Below are 19,929 nucleotides of genomic sequence, written 5' to 3'. Positions count from 1 at the left end.
AACACCAGAGTGAAGTCAGCAAGCGAGCATGCCTTCAGGCCAGTCTCACACAACTGAGGGGTGCAGAGAGCGGTTGTCTGCCAGAGAGGGCCGTCCCAACGCACCTGTCTCCACCAGGGACTGGCACTCCTTGTCCACCAGGCCCACGTGGGGGCCCTGCACAGAGGGGACGACCACCACTCCCGGTCAGACAGGGCTGCCACCCGTCCGAGAGAGAGAAGAGATGCTCACCAGCTTCAGGGACCCCGAGATGAGCTCCAGGGGCAGTGGGCAGTGCGACTCCATGTCCACCTGCACCACAAACTGCTCCTCCGCACGCACACTCTCCACGGGGTCAAACTGGGCAGGAGGAGAAGCAACACACTGCCACCACGTGCGACCAGCTGCAGGGCCTGCTTCTGCTGGGGCCCCCGGGGTGCCAGGCTCCTTTCCCCCCCCCCCTCTATGTTGCCAGGCACCCCACCTTTCGCACTATGCCTGTGTGTGGCATCTGTGGCCAGACAGCAGACGGCATTTGCTTCCACTCAAGGTGGGGTCAAGGACTCCCCAAGCAGGTCACCCCAGATAGGCCAGGCAGCTTGTACCCACTGTGTCATTGACGGCACTGGGGATTGAACCCTGCATGCTCAAGCATGACTGCTGCTTTTAATAGATAAAGGGAGCGCATTTTGAAGAAAAAAATGAAGACAGCTTCGCTTAGTTAGGCCAAAGGAGACCCAGGTGTTCAGAGCCAGTGTTGATGGTGGAAGTTGTTTGATGACCGGTCCACGCATGCAGAACTGGTCACACTCATGGGGACCGGTGTGTTCCTACCACTGCCCTTTGCAGGAATGCACCACTGCCCTTCTACGGCAGGTGCTGCCCCCACACACACACAGGCACAGAACTTCAGCCAAGGTTTTAAAAGTAGAAGACACTTCTTGAACCCAGTGCATAATATTAGCACCAGCCTACAGTTGCTCTGGCTATCTCTTATTTCCCCTTTAAATTAATCAACTTTTTAAGCATTGGCTGCAGATCCAAACTGTGACTGGCAAAGTTTTAGAGCACGTTTAGATATCTCTCACTAAATTTTTCCCAAGCAATATAGTATCTCATATGGTCCTTTTCTGCACAGTACGCGAAACATGAAAAATACCACGTGACGGGCTCAGTTACGGTGCTGCTCTCCAGGGTGCGAAGGATGCTGCAGCGAGGAGACTGTGGCCGGGTGTGAGGTGGGCTCTCATCGCAGGATGCCTGCTGCTGGCCAAGCACTGCTGAAGTGATGCAGTGTGTCCAAAGCTACCAAAGAGAACAGACGGAGCGTAGCGGGATTGGGAGCAGAATGATTTTTCAGTCACCTCACACCCACAGAGCACCCCTTGATTACATTTATTGCATCACCATCTGCTGCAGTGCACATTTGGCATCTCACAGGCACATTTTCCCTGAGATCAGGGGACGAGCAGTTCTTACAGACTGTGGCTGGTGTCCAGCATACTTGGCACAGAGGAAGCAGTCGAGGCGATCCAGTGCTGCTGCCGTGCACAGGATGCCACATCTTAGCCCGTGAAACGTGGCAAAGAAAATCCCCAAGTGCCCCATCTAAGAAGGTACACAACTGTACATTGCACACCCCACAATAACAGACCAACCACAGATATTGGCGATATGCCTTCAAAACTGGGCCCTCCCATAGTGCATGTGAGAAGGTAGCTTCATCGCTCCACAGTATTTTGTTGACAAAGCCTGGGTCTGTCTTGACTGGAATCCAGTTTGATTTTGAAAATCGCAGAGCGTATGGTGCCGCTGCACGTGTCAGTACTCTCTAAACTGAAGACTGTGGGCCTGAAGAAAATTTTGACAGAATATCTGTCTCGCTCAGGATCCGAGATTTATGTCGTTTCTTGGTCCCAGTCTGTCACTGAGCTGCATGCCAGTGACGCACCCAGAACATCGTCGGAGTGAGCAGGCATGTGGGATGGGCTCAAACGAGAGGGTCCACACAAGAACCTCAGTTTCCAAAAGAGAAGCACGGGGCACATATCACAGTCTGCACACGAGAAGACACAACAAACAGAGCCAGAGAAGAGGTAGGAAACAATTTAGCGAGAGGTTTCTACATGCACTCTACAACTTTACCATCACACTTGGGGTCTGCAGCCAATGCTTGACAAGTTGATTAATTAAGTATAGCTAGTCAGTTGGTTAAGGAGAAAAAAATAGCCTGAGTAACTAGGCTGGTGCCAACATTATGCATCTTGTTCCATTTGTGTCTGGAGTGCCTTTCATTTTTAGAACCCTGGCTAAGTGGGACAACCTGTACATATATATATGCTTCGTTAAGGGAAACATTTTATTTTACTCAACGTTTCGATCGGAGGACCGATCTTTTTCAAGAGCAACTGGTCTTCGCTGGTGTTGGCTAGTGAAACACCAGCGAAGACAAATTGCTGTTGAAAAAGATCGATCCTCCGACCAAAACGTCGAGTGAAATAGACATGCTGCCTTTAACAAAGCATATACTAAGCTATACAGGTAAACCTGGTTATAATGAAATGCATTCCTGTACAACTCCGCATGAATGCACAGGGGCACAAGCAACCGCTCTGCACTGTGCCGAGAGGGGCCCCACCTTGAGATTGAGCAGTTTCACGGAGAAGCCAAACGGCTCGATGCACTCCAGGTCCAGGAATATCTCTCGGCAGCAGCTGCAGCACAGCACCCGGCCGTCCACTTCCACCTCGGTCTTGTACTCCACCTGTGGAGACCCCCTCCTCATTCATGAGAACACCCTGCCAGGCACTGGCACTGCTGTCACAGTGATGTAGTGGTGGTGAGAACACACACACAAGAGACATTACACTCACTCAGGCACACACAGAGAGTGGAAATGAAAAATAAAGAAGTGCAAATTAATCCAGTCAAAAAGAAGAACACACTGTCTGCCACTCGTGTCTAACAACATGAGCATGTCCTGGGCAGGCCTCACAACAGACAGACCACAGGCCACTGCTGTCAGGCTCCGCTACAACTCTCTCTGGCAATGCAGTTATTATTAAAACAGAATATTGTGTGTGTTCATTATTTCTAACCCAATTCCATGCTGAGAGTCAAGGAAAAAGCAATTTCCTTGGTTACAACGAAGTTGCAAGAAGCTTCCACAGATGGCACCAGCTGCACTAGTGAAATCATCATCGGAGCAGAGGCGAGCTGTTCCGCAGGATGGCACAGTTACAGGCGCTCCGCCTCCCTCTCTTCATGGCAAAGGCCCTCCTCTGCTTCTGCCCACAACTGGTGCCCCTGCGGTACAGCCTCTGCTGGTCTCACCTTGACAAAGACCCTCCGAGTGCCGACTTCGGAGTTCCTCAGCAGGACTGTCTGCTTCCTCTGCCAGGGTGAGAGAGAAACACGCCCAACCACTTCAACACCACTCGCTGGGGGGGGGGCGTGTTGGTAAATCGTTCTTACAACTACACAGCGCAAAGACAAGCAAGGAACTAAACACCACAAAGCGCTGACACAAACCTCAGAAAGCACCACAAATCCTTGCCAGCGAGAAGAAGAGCTGGTGAGTTCAAAAAAAGAGGCAGTTCTCTGGATGGGTAAGGGCCTTATCCACACCCTCCAACAGACATCTCGCACTCTCAGAGTCCGGGGCAAGACTAGACAGCTGCCTCACCGTTCTGCTGCTGTTCTCCTTGGCTCCACGGCGAACTTGAGGTCCGCAGCAGAGCACCTCCTGCACAAATGACGGTAGCTGGGCGTCACCGACGGTGTGGACAGCGTTACCAACGTCCGGTACCTTCGGTGGAAGCATCTGGTGAAGCGAGGGCACAACTTGAAGCCCCAGGAACTCCGTCATCCTGTAATTTTCCTGGGAAAGCTCCCACCAATGGACTGCAGCCCCAGTAGGGTTCCCACTTGAGCATGCCCATAGCCAAAGGTGGCCTTTGTAGAGACAGGCTAGTCGTTGCCATTCTGTGTGCAGGAGTCTGCAGATTCTGTTACTGTGGCTAATTGGCAGGGCCACGCCACTGAACAGCACCGCCAGATGCTTCCACCGAAGGTACCGGTCCTTGGTAACGCTGTCCACACCGTCGGTGACGTCCAGCTACCGTCATTTGTGCAGGAGCTGCTCAGCTGCGGACCTCAAGTTCGCCGTGGAGCCAAGGAGAACAGCAGCAGAATGGTGAGGCAGCTGTCTAGTCTTGCCCTGGACTCTGCGGGATGTCTGTTAGAGGGTGTGCGGGATGTCTGTTAGTGCGGGATGTCTGTTAGAGGGTGTGGACGTGGTCTCTCGGTGTAAGGCCCTTACCCATCCAGAGAACTGCCTCTTTTTTGAACTCACCAGCTCTTCTTCTTGCTGGCAAGGATTTGTGGTGCTTTCTGAGGTTGTGTGAGCGCTTTGTGGTGTTTCCTTGTCTTGCTTGTCTTTGCGCTGTAAACACCCACTCAGTCCTTGGCACTGTCGCACTGCCTGGTGCAAATACACAGAGAACATCAGGACATGAGGGGAGTGCCCGAGAGAGACCCTCAGTTTTTCAAACCAAGCAGCAGAAAGGGGAGTGCTCGACTACGAGGCGGTGTCAAAAAGTTTCGAGACTAGATCTGTTTACAAGGAAGTGCTTTATGCATCTACATTTACACACAAGTCACCTTCAACATAATCCGCTATACACTGCTCTCAGTGTTTCTAACACTGTTGGAATGTGCCTTCAAGGACTACTTTTCACAGCATGTCATGCACTTCGCACTGGATCTCCACAGCTGGACCTTCATCTTTGGGAAGAGGGCAAAGCCTGGGGGAGCCATACATGGCGAGCAGAATCGGTGCGCAAGGGAGATGATGCTGTTTTGGCCCATTAACTTGTATGATAAGAACCCAGTGACAGGGTGCGCTCCCATCATGCAGCATCCAGTTTTTTGTGCCGCGTAGACCCGGTCGCCTTCACTGAATCTTCTTCCTCAGACACCTTAAAACCTGGCAGCAGAATTTGCTACTGACAGTGGAGCCCCGGGGGACTAACTCTTGAAGCACAAAAGACAATGACCCTGTACCTGTCCTTCTTCAGAGAACTTCCTGCTCGGCTAGTTGGTAATTCATTGTAAACTAAAGGCACCAAAACCCACACACAAGACAAGAGAACGGGACAGAGCGCCCTGTCCCAGGCGCTCTGTCCCGTTCTCTTGTCTTGTGTGTGTGGTTTTTTGGCGCCTTTAGTTTAGACTGTCCTTTTTAAGTCATGAGATTGTGGGATCTTCCACGGTGAAGACTGTGGCTTTATCCAAGGATCGTACCCGCACACCCACGTGTCCCCAACGATCCTCGATGTGGAGGACCACCAGCAGGCTGACAAGTTCTGGGCAGAGGCTGGGTTCCCCCTGCTCCCCGGTGGTCAGCAGCCAGGGGACAAACTGGTCAGCCACTCGCCGCATATTCAAATCAAGGAATGCCCGGACTGTTCCCTCTGACATGCTGACAATAGCAGCAATGTGGCGGATTGTTGTCCAACGACCGCCATGCACAAGTTGCTGAATGGCTTCAACATTTTAGGGGGTTCAGCTGTTGAAGGTCTTCCTTGTCTTCCAGCTTATAACACTCTTGAACCATGCGTGGCACTCAGAACACCTTGCACGACTCACTGCAGCAATGCTGTAAACTTGCCGAATCACGGCAAATATCCCAGTTTCAGGAACAGGAAGAAATTACACGTTCACTCTTTGTCCTAACATACCGTCCATGATGAAAGCTGCAGACGTGGTAACACATGTGGTCACAACAGCAGCAGTTGCACGCCTCTCGATGTCTTTACTCACTCACCAAGGTCAGCACAGCTTTGTGCTTCCCTCTGCTGGCATGCTACGAAACTTGTCTTGAAACTTTTTGATACCACCTCATAAGTCAAAGGTCTTTCTCAATTTCTTACTTCTTGCACGACTGACAAGAAACAGGCAAAAAAAAAAAAAAAACCATGCCAGCACTAATAGCAGAAAAAAAAAGCCACTCACGCTTTTCCTATCCGCTGTTTCGTTTCATTCCACTTCTGCATAGCTCAGATTGGATTCAAGAAAGTAACCAAATAATTTCAGAGGAAAAGTGCACTGCAAACCTCTCTGGGCTCATCTTAATTTCAAAGTGTTCTTTGGAATGCTTACAAGAGCCCACTGATAGGAAGCCCTGGCACAAGCCCCGTTCCTTCCTCATCTGGAGCAACAAATCCTTCATCCTGAAGGAGAATGGAAAACTGGCAGAGAGTTGGTATGGATTCATGTTAGGGCGGAGGCTTGGGCAAGTTGGTACACCATATGTAAGTAAAACAGCGCTAGACACGGGACGAAGCGCCTTGTGCTGTGTTGTTCTTCTTTCGTCCCGTGTCTAGCGCTGTTTTACTTACATATCGATTCATAATCAGCAGCGTTAAAAAAACCAAACCCACAGCATAGACGTGGCCCACCATGGTATCATTTTCTAGTGGTCACACATACCGTATTTAATTTGTGCAATTTTTTCTTAAAATTGAGGCTTCAAAAAGGAGGTGCAAAAATTATGCAAAGATTTTGCAAGCATGTCCTAAAAAGGTCTACAAAGGTTATAACGTGCAATGCAGGTATACCTTTCCACCTATACGTTGACCCCCCACCCTGGCTGCACCCCATACTCCAAATACAAATATCCTTCCCCTGGCATCAGAGCGTGTGCGCAGCTCAAAGCAATCATGCACAGCGTTGCATTCACAAAGCCAGCAGTCAAAGCTGACACCACTGTGTGCGGCCCAGCTAACTGTCGGCGGTTCTACATTCCAGAGCATGCCGGGGGTTGCTGCAAGTTTGCTCTCGCAGCTGCTCGTCCTGGAAAGAACCGCCAGCGCAAGCGAGCCGGTTAGGCGGTGCACAATTCACCCCCTCACACCTTCTGCAAACTTAAACAAACCAAAAAAAAACTGATAAATTCTGGGTGCGCAAGTTACACGAGGGCGCAGATTATGCGAGTAAATAGGCCAACTCAGCTCGTATGACCCAGGCAGGGGACGACGCACACGTTAAGCAAACCTCTGGCTTGAATGAGTCCCACTTCCTAGGCACTGAGAAGCAAACAGTCAGGCTGAGCCAAGCAAGCATGACACAGCCTCTGCCATGGGAAACAGTGCTGGGCTCCCCTTGTCCACTTGGCCAGATGTCCGTCCACCTACCCGTCCACCGGCAGGAATGTCCTCAATGCGGAACCCCCGGATCTTGCTGGCCGGCTGCTTGGGCACCACAGGCTCACAGGTGAAGTGGGCTGCAACACAGTTCATGCGCTGTGGTGACACACAGCACCACAGGCTCCGTGTGTGCATGCATCAGCTCACAACGCTCGTCTGTTTCCACACAGGGCAACACCACAGGAACTGCTGGCCACTGCTCAAGCAGTGTAGCTCACCACCCACTCGTGCAAGGCAAGCTCCTCAATGGAGCAAGCAGTGTCCCCTTACAACGTACAGGATTGGCCCAACAATGGCATCAAAAAACTTTTAAGAAAATATTGGTTTACCCACTGCACTTCCGCCAAGTGGCTCAATGCAAGCACCGCAATCACTGCTGGAGTGGAAGCAGCAGAACAGTGCAGTCGATTATCCCCAGTGGTCATTAATGCCAGCCTGCGTAATACACTCGGTGTTGAAAGCACTCAGCCATCAATGTCAACAGAGCGGAAGTAGTCCACTGACACGGCCACACGTGTGAGGCTCTGATAACTCCTCGCCATGCTTACTTACACACGCCCTAACAAAGCTCGGGGGACTACCACTGACCTGACTGTGTGTGGCACTAGGAGCCATGCAAGGGGTACTACAAGGTTACCAGGATGGCACCCACTCGCCACCACTTTTGGGCCATGAAAACAAGTGTCCACCCCAAGCGGAGCAGCCCAGCAACCTGGTTCTCTCTCTCGCCCCTTGTTGTTATTGGGACGATGCAGCCACGCCTGTCACCGAGAGAAAATCACATCCAGCCAGGGAGCAGCCCAGTTCTCCAACAGCCCTTCTGTCCAGCGGGGAACTGGCACTAATTTGCAAAGCGGCACCATCACAAGTGCCAACAAGTATCACTTTATGGAACCAACTTCTCCACAACACAGCTGTGGTTGCATCGCATTCCAAATTTATCACAACACGAAAGGCTGCTCTTGTTATTCAGTCCTTGTGTCAACTTTCGTGCAAAAAATTGCCCCTTACCATGTTTTAAATGCGTTTTGTGTGCAATAATATTACATTTTTCCAATTTCAAGTGTTCACTTCTGCCGACATTGTGCATGTCCCATGTTCTCAACTGGAATGTTTCAGTTGTCCTTGCAACATCTTGCACAATGCTTTCATCGGCGCAAAAGCTATGCTCCACCCTCCTACAGTGAAGGGGCAACTGTTGGTACGCATACAAATAACTTGGGAGAAAGATTACCGATGAAGTTAATTTTGGGGGGAAAAAAAACAAAACATGACGTTTCAGGACCGGCTCGGTCCCTTCTTCACGGTGTGACTACGGGCAAGGCGCAGCTTGGCTTTTTAAGTCCTCGTGAGGAAGACTCCCGGGTCAGCAGTGCAAACCATGGATGTAAGAAGAAGGAAGTGTCCCCAGGGAGTGATTAACATTCTTCCCTGTCTGTTGGATGTGCCAAGACTCAAGCAGAAGCCTCCTGCGCGGTTTAGTCTCGGTTTCCAGTACACTAACACCCTAAAAGTCAATCCAGTGGTCGCATGTCTCGCACTGTTCGGCCACAGCGTAGACAGTTCATTTGTCAGACGTCCGCTTTGTGTTGTCTCATTCTTTCGGCGAAATTCTTTGTCTCCCCTCCGTACAAGGCCGAACAAACCGAGCAGGAGATTTTGTATACCATGCCTTGGGCCCTTTCTTTAGGGTGATGGTCTTTAGAGCGAGGGAGAAGATGTCCGATGGTGGAAGCCAGTTTGTGCGTTGTTAGCACCCCTTCTTTACCGAAAATGCGAGCCAGTGTCTCGCTCACACATTTAACGTACAGAATGCAAACGCGTTTTCGCTTCTGGCGCGTGCTTGGGGAAAGAATGGAGCTGTTTTTGTTTTGTCTTCTCTGTTTTTGGCTAATGCTTCTGGAGATTGGAGACGACATTTGAATAGAAACAGCGCAGTAGACAGGACCAACAAGAGAGAAGCCTGTGCCTGTGTGTTCTCTCTTCTTGGTCCCGTCCACTGCGCTGTTTCTACTCAAACAATGTACCAACCAGCCCGGCTTATTCCTGTCTTGGAGACAGCATGCTTCCAAAATGCCTCTTTCACTCGAGCGGGCTTGGCAGCAGCGCATCGGAGAGCTTCACTGTCCAGGTCCTAGCAGGCCTGATACAAGTGCAAACGTCCAGCGAGCTATAAAGACGTCACACGACTGGATCCTGCCTACAATCAAGATTTCTGCGCATGCCTCGACATCTGGGACGGCGGAACAGGTGGCCCCCATCCCGCCCTTATAAGGAGCACCTCATTGCCGATCATCTTCAGTGGGCTTGGGAGTGGGAAATAAGCGGGAAAATACTGGTATGGGGATGACACAAGCAGTTCAAATTGCAAGCAGAGCAGCGCGAGGGAAGTAGCTATAGTTGGTTCAAGTGGTCTGTTGGTAGCTGCCTAAATCTGGTGGGATTAGATTCGATGACAGCGGTCTCCGGAAGGCTGTTCCATTCTTCTATGGCGATGGGAAGGAAACATTTGTTGAAAGCGTTGGATGAACCGTGCAACCGCTGAATGCTGAGGGAGTTGAGTAATCGGCGAGATGAGCGTAAGGGAGCAGATAAAGTTTGGCGTAGTGCAGGGAAGTTAAAGTATAGTTTGTGGAGAAGACAAAGAATTGATACTTTTCTGCGGTGTGCTAATGGTTCAAGGCCACGAGACAATTTTAGGTTGGCAACGCTGTGTCGAGACGAATACTGCGACGTTATGGAGCGAGCTGCCCGATTCTGGATAGCTTCGAGCAGTTGCATTAAGTAGGCCTGGTGAGGGTCCCATATTGCTGAGGCATATTCCATTTTAGCGCGAATGAATGTTTCATATGCTTGTTGTCTGATTGATGGAGGGGACATTGATAGTGATCTTCGGATAAAGCCAAGTGCTCTGGAAGTGCTTGCGCAATGTTTGATAATGTGGTCTGACCACGTTAATTTGTTCGTTATTTCCACGCCAAGGTACCTGTATGAATTCGTTACTGACAGCGCCACAGAGTTTGGGGAGTACTGGAAATTAGTAATGGAACGTTAGCGTGATATGCGCATGCATTTACATTTCGAAATATTAAGCTGCATGAGCCAGTCGGAGCACCATTTCTGTACTTTATTTAGGTTGTCCTGTAAGAATTCCTGGTCAGTGTTATCAGATATGCGGCGATAAATGACGCAATCATCCGCAAAAAGACGGACAGATGACGAGATTCCAGATGGCAGGTCGTTGATGAAGATTAGGAAGAGCAGCGGAGCAAGGACGGAACCCTGGGGTACACCGGAGATAACTACGGTAGTTGCAGATGCGTGATTAGCGATGAGGGTGAACTGCGAGCGATTAGTCAAGAAGCAGAGAAGACTAGAGGGTCGAGTGACAGGCATGCGAGTTTACAGATGAGATGTTAGTGAGGAACTCGATCAAATGCTATTGAGAAATCTAGGTAAATGGCGTCTGTTTGGAATAAAGAATCTAGACTTAGATGAAGATCAGTTGTGAATTCGAAAAGTTGTGTTCCACATGAGAAGCCTGCCCTGAAACCATGTTGTTTGGAAAAGAAAAAAAGAGCTTTGATCGAGGTGATTTGCACATGGGAGTACAGTGCATGCTGAAGGAGTTTACACGAGATGCATGTTAATGAAGTGGGACAATAATTCGAGGGGTCAGTGCGGTCACCGGTCTTAAAAACAGGCACAACTTTGCTTGTGTTCCAATCGTCTGGAATTTGACCGGTTTTGAGAGACTGGTCGAAAATAAGCTCCAGGATTTGGCTTGACAATTCTTTGGTTCCTTTGAAGATTTTGGCAGGTATGTTGTCAGGTCCCGGGGAAGTAGACAGCTTGAGATTACTAATGAGGTTAGGAATTCCCTCAGATTTATTTATTTATTTACAATACCCCTAAGGGCCCTCATGCGAGGGTATTACATAGGAGGGGGGGATACAAGCATAAAATATGGCACAGGCATTTGAAACAAAATACATGTAATAATGAATTAAAACTAGTAATGTACACAAATAACACAACAAACAACGCAGAATAAAATACTCAGTAAATGCACATAATACAACAAAAATACCAAATCTGTTAGTCCATGGTTTGCTTTAACGATTGCTGAAACGACTGTAGGTTAACCTCAGTAGCTATGTGTGATGGCAAGTTATTCCAATCTATTATAGTGCGAGGAATGAATGATTTCACGTAGAGCAATGAACGGCATGTGATGAGTTTTATTTTGTTATCGTGGTCGTGGCGAGGAAAGACTGCAGGGTGTGGCAAAAATGTGATGGTAACAGGTGGCATTGAAGCAAAATTAAGCTGTGGTAAAGTGAACATCTTTTCCGGTGGTTCGTGGGTGAAGACTGAGGTGATGAAGGAATTCATTGTATCAGAGTGTTTGGAAAGTGTGCCATCTTGTCTTCGAACTGCTTTTGTAGCGTGTCATCAGATTCCGGAATTTCTTTGGGTTAGAGCGCATTATGTCTAAGAGATCGTGAACCTTTTATCTCATGCCTGTGCATTTAAAAGGAATCTCTTAGCATGCGGTGATGTCCCATCCAGTCCAGGACAGAGCAAGAAACGCTGCTTCTTTCTCGCCACACTGACTGCGCAGATGCAGGGCAGTGCCAACCAGGTTGTCATGCCTTGCGACACTAAACACAGAGGTCAGTCAGCTAAAAGCACTTGAGAAAAGACAGGTCAGACATGCTCAGATAGACTGATCATTGAGAAAACAAGAAGCCGCAGTGCTTGCTTACGGTTTTGAGGAGAAGGACAACGATGCACCTGCTAGTCTTCAGACGACTATGGTCACGAAAGAAATGCTTGAAGAAAAACTAGAGCCAGAAATTAACAGTGTGGAATGGTGTGCCACAGACTGGGAAGGAAGATGAAAGGATGAAGGAAGATGCCTGTAATCACGAAATTTCAGGAGTGCAGAGACAAAGTACTGCAGGCATGCTCAAAGTTGAAAGGTACTGACTTTTCTGTGGCAGAAGACTTTTCTGGCCAAATTCCTGACATTAGAAAAAAGCTGTGTCAAAGCTGTTCAGTGTCGTGTTGTGTTGGGTTTTATGGCACATAGGCAACTGAGGCCATCATGCACCAAACACAAGGTATTGTAAAGGTCTTTTGTTTTATATTATAGGCATGTAAAAAGTGATCCCTGGTGTAGAGGCCTTCAGACGTTAATACAGTCAAAACTCGATTTAACGAAATCCAATTTAACGAAAGTCCACATTTAACGAAGATATCCTAATTCCCCCTCGGACACCCATAGGGCTCAATGCTTTGACTAACTTGAAATAACGAAACTGATTCCGTGATCTGTCTTGATTTAACGAACCTTTTTTCGAGAAATAAAGGGGAAAAAGTATTAATTTTTGGTCTATTTTGTAGAGAGCACCCCAAAATTTATTGATTGAGAGCCGGCGGTAACAGCGCGGAGCACCTTCGTCCCGCTTTTTTCAAACTGCGCGGTGCAAAATGAGAGTTGTAATGTTGAGTCGAGCTCACCAGATGGCGCCAGCAGTAAAAAAGTGTTGTGCCACATTTCATAGATGGCGCTGTTGCAGTTCAGCATGTTTTTTTTTTTGTGCGTGTGTTTGCTCTGTGTTCACTTGCCATCATCGTTGAGCGCCCCGTGCCTTTGAGCGCACGTCTTTGTCAAGCTCAGCTTGTTAGGCCTCCAGTCAGTCTAGCCTTGCTATCGTGAACGCGGACGTGGTGTGTGAGAGCAACCGTGCCGCTGGACTACCAGATGGAGCCCGGCAAGAAACGAAAAAGGCTTGCCCTGGACGAGAAAGCGGACATAATTCGTGCTGTGACAAGTGGACAGAAGAAATGTGACGTGGCTGCAGCACATGGCATTCCAGCGAGTACTCTCTCTACAATACTGAAAGGGAAAGATGACATCCTCCACGCCACTTCGTCGGAGAATCTCTCACGCAAAAAAACGCTGAAGACTACTCCCAAAGAAAAATGGAAGAGGCCCTCTTCACCTGGTTTATGGATTTGCGGGCGAAGAATATTCCCGTGAGTGGAGACCTGCTCCAAAAAAAAGCTCGCTCTTTCGCGTGCTTGCTGGCCAACAATGAATTCAAGGCAAGTGCCGGCTGGCTGTCGCGCTTCAAACAACGACATGGCATCGTCGGGAAAGTGCTCAGTGGTGAAGCGAGCAGCATAAGCATGGCTGTAGTCGGCGACTGGCAGTCTGATAACGTGCCCGACATTCTGGGAAAATATGCCCCCAGCGACGGCTACAACGCCAATGAGAATGGTCTCTTCCACCAAATGCTGCCTAAAAAAACACTTGGCCTGAAGGGGCAGGCGTGCCACGGCGGCAAACACAGCAAAACAAAGGCTGACTCTCTTGCTGTGCGTCAACATGGACGGCACCGACAAACGAGAGCCGCTTGTCATCGGAAAGAGTGCGAGGCCTGCCAACTCAAAGGCTTGGATGTCGCGTGCCATTTTCGCTACATGGCTGAAGGAATTTGACAGCGACACGTGTCGCCAGAAAAGGAAAGTGTGCCTGTTGCTGGATAACTGCCCAGCCCACTACATGGCAGAGGTCAAGCTGACCAGCGAGGAGCTTCGCTACTTCCCCCCAAACGGAACATCCGTGGTTCAGCCCTTGGGTCAAGGAATAATTAATTGCGTGAAGTGAGCATACAAGCGTCGAGTCGTAGACAGAGTTCTCCTCAACCTGGAGCTGAAGCGCGAGACGAAAATAGATATTTTTATGGCGGTTGAGAAGGTGGCGGCGACTTGGAGAGCACTGAGGCCGTCGATAATTGCCCACTGCTTCAGGACTGCCGGTTTCGGTACACTAGGCCCTGAAGCTGCCGAAGCTGGTCCGGACTGCGCGAGCGCCGTGCACGAGGGTGAAGATGCCTGGGAACACCTTCGCTCAGTGGATGAAGTGCCCATAAGTTTCTCCGACTATGTGAACGCCGACACAAACGCAGTCACAATGGAAGTTTTGACTGATGCCGATATGCTGCGGCCTGTAGGAAGCGTGGAGGGAGTGGCGGCTGCAGACGCTGACGATGACCCTGCAGGTGCCGAAGCTCCCGTGCCGACACCGGGTCAGGTGATGGATGCTCTCGATCTGCTGCGGCATTTTGCCGGAGCACACGAGGGGACGGAAGACGCGCTAGACACACTTCAGGCCTACGAGAAATCGGTCCGGGCTTTGCTCACAAAGTGCACGCAGGCAAAGATCACCGACTTCTTTGCTGGAAAATAAATTTTTAGTCCCCTCGGGCCTTTCTTGTTGAGTAACATTTTTGTTGTTTCTTTCCATACGTGCTAGCGGTGCCGGTTGTTTCCGCGGTCCGCAGTTTCATTTTAGGTGTACAGTCAAACCCACTTATAACAATACCGCTTTTAACAATATATCGGATATAGCAATGGACAGCCGCGGCACCGTCACCTTTGCAATGTGTTCTATGGTAAGATAAACTGCTTATAACAATGCTATCATACTAGACTGTCGGTTATAACAATTAAATGTAGTCATTTGGAGCCAACCCTCAAAGAAAGAAGCTCGCAAACGAAGCTACCACGCCAGCCACACTACGCTTACGGCGCAAAAAACGCGCGCGCGTATGCAGAGCCGCCCGCACAGTGGCCACAGAGTGGCTGCGAAAAGATCACGTGATGACGCATACGAGGCAAGGCGCATGGGGTGAGAAGCTTGTACGACTCGCAGGAGGAGAAAAGATGGGCACTTTCCTCTGAGCAGAGGTGGAGAGGGTAGGGAGGCGCTTCCTTTTGTTGCTTTTGTATCCGCGCGGGGAGCAGTCCATTCTGAGGGTGCGCCGCCTGTTGAAAATGCGTCACGGCATTTCAGCGTGGGCTGCCCCATCTTTCCCACTTTCTTTGGCTCCTGCTTCACGAGCTGCACGTGTTCCGAGGGCAGCGTACAGCGTCAAAGCACGTGCGTTGCCAGCGTGGTTTTTATCACCTGCCATCACTGGCCTCGGTCCTGCTGATTCTGCAAGCCCATCGGATTCCTCCCCAGAGTTCAACAATGGACGATTCTCCTTCAGGAAGCGCGGCCAGCGTGGCTCTACCGGATCAACTGCCGCAGAAGGGAAAGCGCTTTGGAAACGAAGCGAAACATTTTGAGGGAGCACCGAGGTGGTGAAAAAGTGTGCAACCTAGTACGCAAGTACGGCCTGTCGCAGCCGACAGTTTCAACCATTATCCGCAACGCGCTCAAGATGACTGAAAACGAATGCCATGCTAGTGCTGGCCATGCTATGGAGGACGGCCGGAAGAGGATTCGGCATGGTGCCTACAAAGACGTGGAGGAGGCACTGCATCAGTGGTTCCTTAGCGCACGTGCTATGAACTTGCCAATTAGTGGCCCGATTTTAGCAGAGAAGGCGAAGCACTTTGCGTATCTCCTTCAAAACACCGATTTCCAGCCTGGTGGTGGCTGGATTCAGTGCTTTAAGGAGAGGCACGGAATCGTCTACAAGGCAGTCGTGGGCGAGGCAGGGTCGCTCGATGTCGACGCTAGGAGGAAGTGGTTGGAAGAGACACTGCCGGACATCCGCGAAGCATATGCAGACCGGGACTTGTACAATGGTGACGAGACCGGGCTATTCTTCCAAATGCTTCCGTCAAAGACGCATGCACTCAAAGGCGATCCCTGTAAGGGCGGCAAGCAGAGCAAATTGCGGGTGACCGTTTTCCTCTGTGCGAATATGGACGGCAGCGACAAGTGCCCCGCCTTCGTAATTGGGAAATCTAGGAATCCCCGCTGTTTCCGTGGTGCTGCGAGGATTCCAGTTCGTTACCGTCATAATAAGAAAGCGTGGATGACGCGTGAACTTTTCCGCGAGTGGCTGTGTGAGTTCGATCAGCGGATGCAGCATGAAGGCAGGAAGGTGGCGTTGGTCCTTGACAACTGCACTGCACACCAGACTGCCCAGACGCTGTCGCATGTGGAAATTTTCTTCCTGCCGCACAACACGACTGCAAACTTGCAGCCCATGGACGCAGGCGTGATTGCGTGCTTCAAGGCATTGTATCGCCGGCGGGTGTTGAGCAGGCTTGCTCTTAACCTGGACATTGCTGTGCGTGAATGCCGACCCGCTCCAGACTTTAAGATTTCGCTCCTGATGGCTGTTCAATTCATTTTTGGGGCATGGGCAGAAGTCAGCTCCTCCACCGTCGTGAATTGCTTCCGAAAAGCGGGCTTCGCCGGGGATATCAGTGTCGCAAAGCTCCTGCCAATGGAGCGATTACAGAACTTTGGTCTATGGTGTGCGGTGATGACGGCGACGCGGAAGAACTTGAAGAATTCTTGCACGCTGACGATGCAGTCACCACAAACGAAGAATTGACTGATGAGGCGATCGTTGCAGCAGTCACCGGCGCGAAAGACGATGACAGCAGCGATGACGAAGATGAACTGGAGCCTGTACAAGTTGTCTCTCATCAGGAGGCCTCAAGAATGATCGAGTCCCTGCGGGACTTCATTTTTGCAAAAAACCTTTCACTCAGACATGTCCAACATTTGGATGCCCTCCAGAACGCTGTCAGCCAGATTGCCGCGAAGCAGTCGAAACTCACCGATTACAGGTTTGTTTCAGCAAAGAAGTGAGAAGTGCAAGCTATTCAATGCTTTCAAGTTTTCATGTTTTCTTTTTTTTTGTTTTTTTTTTCGGGCACTAAGGGATCTTTCAAAAAGCTGAGAGGCAGCCGCAGCAACCTTCTCGTATTTTTTACAAGGCCCCCACCAAAATGATGCCTCGGCAGAGCTCGCATGTCACTTGCCGTCCGTGACCCCTCTTTGCAGTTGTTATGCTTTCTTTCGTGAAGCCCGTTTATAACAATTATCGGTTATAACAATGAAATTTTCGTGGCACTTGAACATTGTTATAAGTGGACTCGACTGTATTTACGCTTCACAAATATGATGCTGTGGTAGCTTTCTGGATGCCGCCATACCATATAATCGAATGTACCAAATTATGTGCCCAAGAAATGCCTCATTCAATTTAACAAAGTTCCCGATTTAACGAAATAATTCACGGCTCCCCTCAACTTCGTTAAATCGAGTTTTAAGTGTATTACCTTTTGAGCACATACACAAATTTTAGAAATGGCTGCTAGTAAAAGCTTTAAAGGGGGCTGGGAAACCTCAGTAGCTATCCTCGGCTGGACAAGGGTATTGAGACTCCCAACCAACCAAAATTAAAACCTTCTGAGGCATGAGAAAGTGGCTGAGGTGTATTAGAATTAAAACAGACCAGTGGGTAAAAAATTCAGAGACAGTTAAGAAATCCCGTTTCTTTAAGAAAGCTAAAAACACATGATATATCGACAATTGCATCATCTCCTAAAAGCAGTGTAGGATGAAAAAGGATGTATTCGTTACAGAATTGAGTTAAGTACTTTTTCCTTAGTTTTTCCAATTTCATACAAGAGAATAAAATGTCGTTAATCATAACTTCAACCCCGCATTCTTCGCAAATAGGTTGTTTTTGTCAGTAGGAAATTGTGTGTCAGGTGCGTGTGTTTCGTGGAATGCCAGCCAGGGATTCTACAAGAAACAAGGGGCTTGTGAGATGCTGCGGCTGCCATGCTTGGCCACCAGTTGAGATGAAAATAAACCTTGGCCATTTCCCTCCCACAGTGTCGTGCAATTCGAGTGGCCCGTGCCTACTCACTGGTGGAGTAGTACTTGGGGTCCAGGTCGTCCACCAGGCCCAGGCTGAGGCAGACGTCGGTGAGCGGGGCCACCTCCTCGCTCGCGATGGTGATGGCCAGCTGGTAGAACTCATGCACCAGCACCGGGGGCACATGGTCCAGCACCAGCGACACCTGCGGCCGCCTCGGGTGGATCCTGCACACACACACCCTGCTCCTGAGCGACATTAGCGCCCCACGTCGCAAAGGGGCCTCGCGTTAGCGTCACCACTGTGATGCGGAGGCAAGAACCACCCCACGTCCCCAGATCACAGTGCCATGGCGAGCAGCTGTTTGCATGCCTGCCCCAAGTGGATGTGCACCGTGGGCAACACAGATCTGGCTGCTCACGCCTCTTGCCACTCTGGCACTTTGGTTGCGCGCACTGCCATCCCAGAATACACACAGTTCCAGAAACATTATTCGCTCGCGACAAACACTTTGAGATTTCAAATGTTCACGCAGTTTGATTACTTTTACTAGCCTGAATTACCACGAAAGCAATTAGCTTTAAGCGGTAACATATTCAGTAATATTCTTAATCGAACAACAGCACAAAATAAATAAATTAATTAAAAAAAATCCCTCGTGCCCCTTGGTTTCTGTGGCTGTTGGCTTCTCTCATATTTATTTCTTCTTGTGCTGCCGTGCCCAACGCAGCTATGTCCTTTACTGTGTGATCTGGCAATGAATGTGGCGGAATTGCTGTTGTTGGCCGGGGACATCGAGACGAACCCCGGTCCAGATCTCGCTCAGATTTCCAAGCAGCTAGAGGCAATTGCCGGAGACATAAAAAGCATCAAAGAGGAACGACTAGCATCAATTGAAGCTAAATTGGAAAACGTGGCTGCCCTTGACAGAAAAATATTGGACTGCATAGACCAGGTCGCCAACATGCAAAAAGTCGTTGCCTCGCTGGAACTAAAGCTTGATGACTTGGAAAACCGATCGAGGCGGAGTAACCTTTTAGTATACGGCATTACAGAAGATCCTGATGAAAACAGTGAGTCCTTAGAACAGATTTTTAATGAAGACATTGCTAAGGATATCCTTAAAATTCAACCTGTAGCCATTGAACGCATACATAGGTTGGGAAAGCCTTCAGCTGAAAAAACCAGGCCTGTAATACTAAAACTTCTTGACTATCGCGAAAAGACACTTGTGCTAAAAAACTGTAGTAAACTCAAAGGTAGTGAATATGCGATCAGTGAAGATTTCTCAGCCCGAGTACGTGACGTAAGGAAAAAGTTGTGGACTAGTGCGAAAGCAATGAAAGATTCCGGGGCAAAGGTTGCACTAGTGTTCGATAAAATACGCATAAACGGTGAAATGTTCCACTGGGATGAAGAAAACAACTGCCGAGTACCCGTAAAAGCACAGACAAACGCGACAACTAACTCGTGTCCCGAGACAAACGCGAGTACTAGCCAAAAAAACGAACATGGCAAAGCACCAAACCTACGCCCCCGTCATCCCACAAAACGAAACAGATAACTTTTGCAAATGTAAATGCGCGAAGTATTCTTAATAAACTTGAGTCACTAGAATCTCTTCTTATCGGCCTCGAACCTGACTTCATAGCGATCACAGAAACTTGGCTTACTAACGATATCAATGACAAAGAAATTGCCCCACCAAACTATGCTATCGTCCGAAAAGACAGGTTAACACGTGGAGGAGGTGTGGCTATACTAATAAACAAAAAAATTCCCTTCGCAATGTTACCAGAAGTTGAGGGTGCCGAGGCACTCTTTTGTAAGTTGATATTTGGAACGAACACTGTCACTGTAGGTTGTGTTTACCACAGTCCTTCGGCAGATCAGCCTGCATTGGTCTCACTATATGAATATATGCATCAACATGTTCAAAAATCCAGACTGATCCTTCTTGGGGACTTCAACCTACCAGATATAGATTGGCAAAGCATGTCGTATCGCTCCCCGTGTTCTGAAACCCTTTTTGATATTATGCTTAGTTTTGACCTGTTCCAAGTTATCAACGAGCCCACACGTGTTCAAGGTAG

The 19,929-nt window shown here is 49.3% G+C and overlaps 1 protein-coding gene across 3 annotated transcripts in view; it reads right to left on the bottom strand.

Moving 5' to 3' along the window:
* gry (trafficking protein particle complex subunit 11 gry) overlaps window positions 1-19,929 on the bottom strand; it is a 175,429-nt gene that overhangs the window by 22,009 nt on the left and 133,491 nt on the right. For 2 of the 3 annotated variants that reach the window (XM_089564050.1, XM_089564049.1), the window contains exons 21-26: window positions 17,888-18,063; window positions 7,176-7,264; window positions 3,313-3,372; window positions 2,618-2,743; window positions 232-339; window positions 105-156 (exon numbers count right to left, since the gene is read on the bottom strand). In XM_089564050.1, coding sequence (XP_089420176.1) covers window positions 105-156; window positions 232-339; window positions 2,618-2,743; window positions 3,313-3,372; window positions 7,176-7,264; window positions 17,888-18,063 — 611 coding nt within the window. Of the gene's footprint in view, window positions 1-104; window positions 157-231; window positions 340-367; window positions 1,285-2,617; window positions 2,744-3,312; window positions 3,373-7,175; window positions 7,265-17,887; window positions 18,064-19,929 lie in introns of those variants that run through there. The other variant, XM_089564051.1, reaches the window with a different exon arrangement.

This window comes from Amblyomma mixtum, chromosome 10 (genome assembly GCF_055824585.1).
Source record: "Amblyomma mixtum isolate Tamu chromosome 10, ASM5582458v1, whole genome shotgun sequence".
Taxonomy (NCBI): domain Eukaryota; kingdom Metazoa; phylum Arthropoda; class Arachnida; order Ixodida; family Ixodidae; genus Amblyomma; species Amblyomma mixtum.
This window is presented reverse-complemented; position numbering and strand designations above follow the sequence as displayed.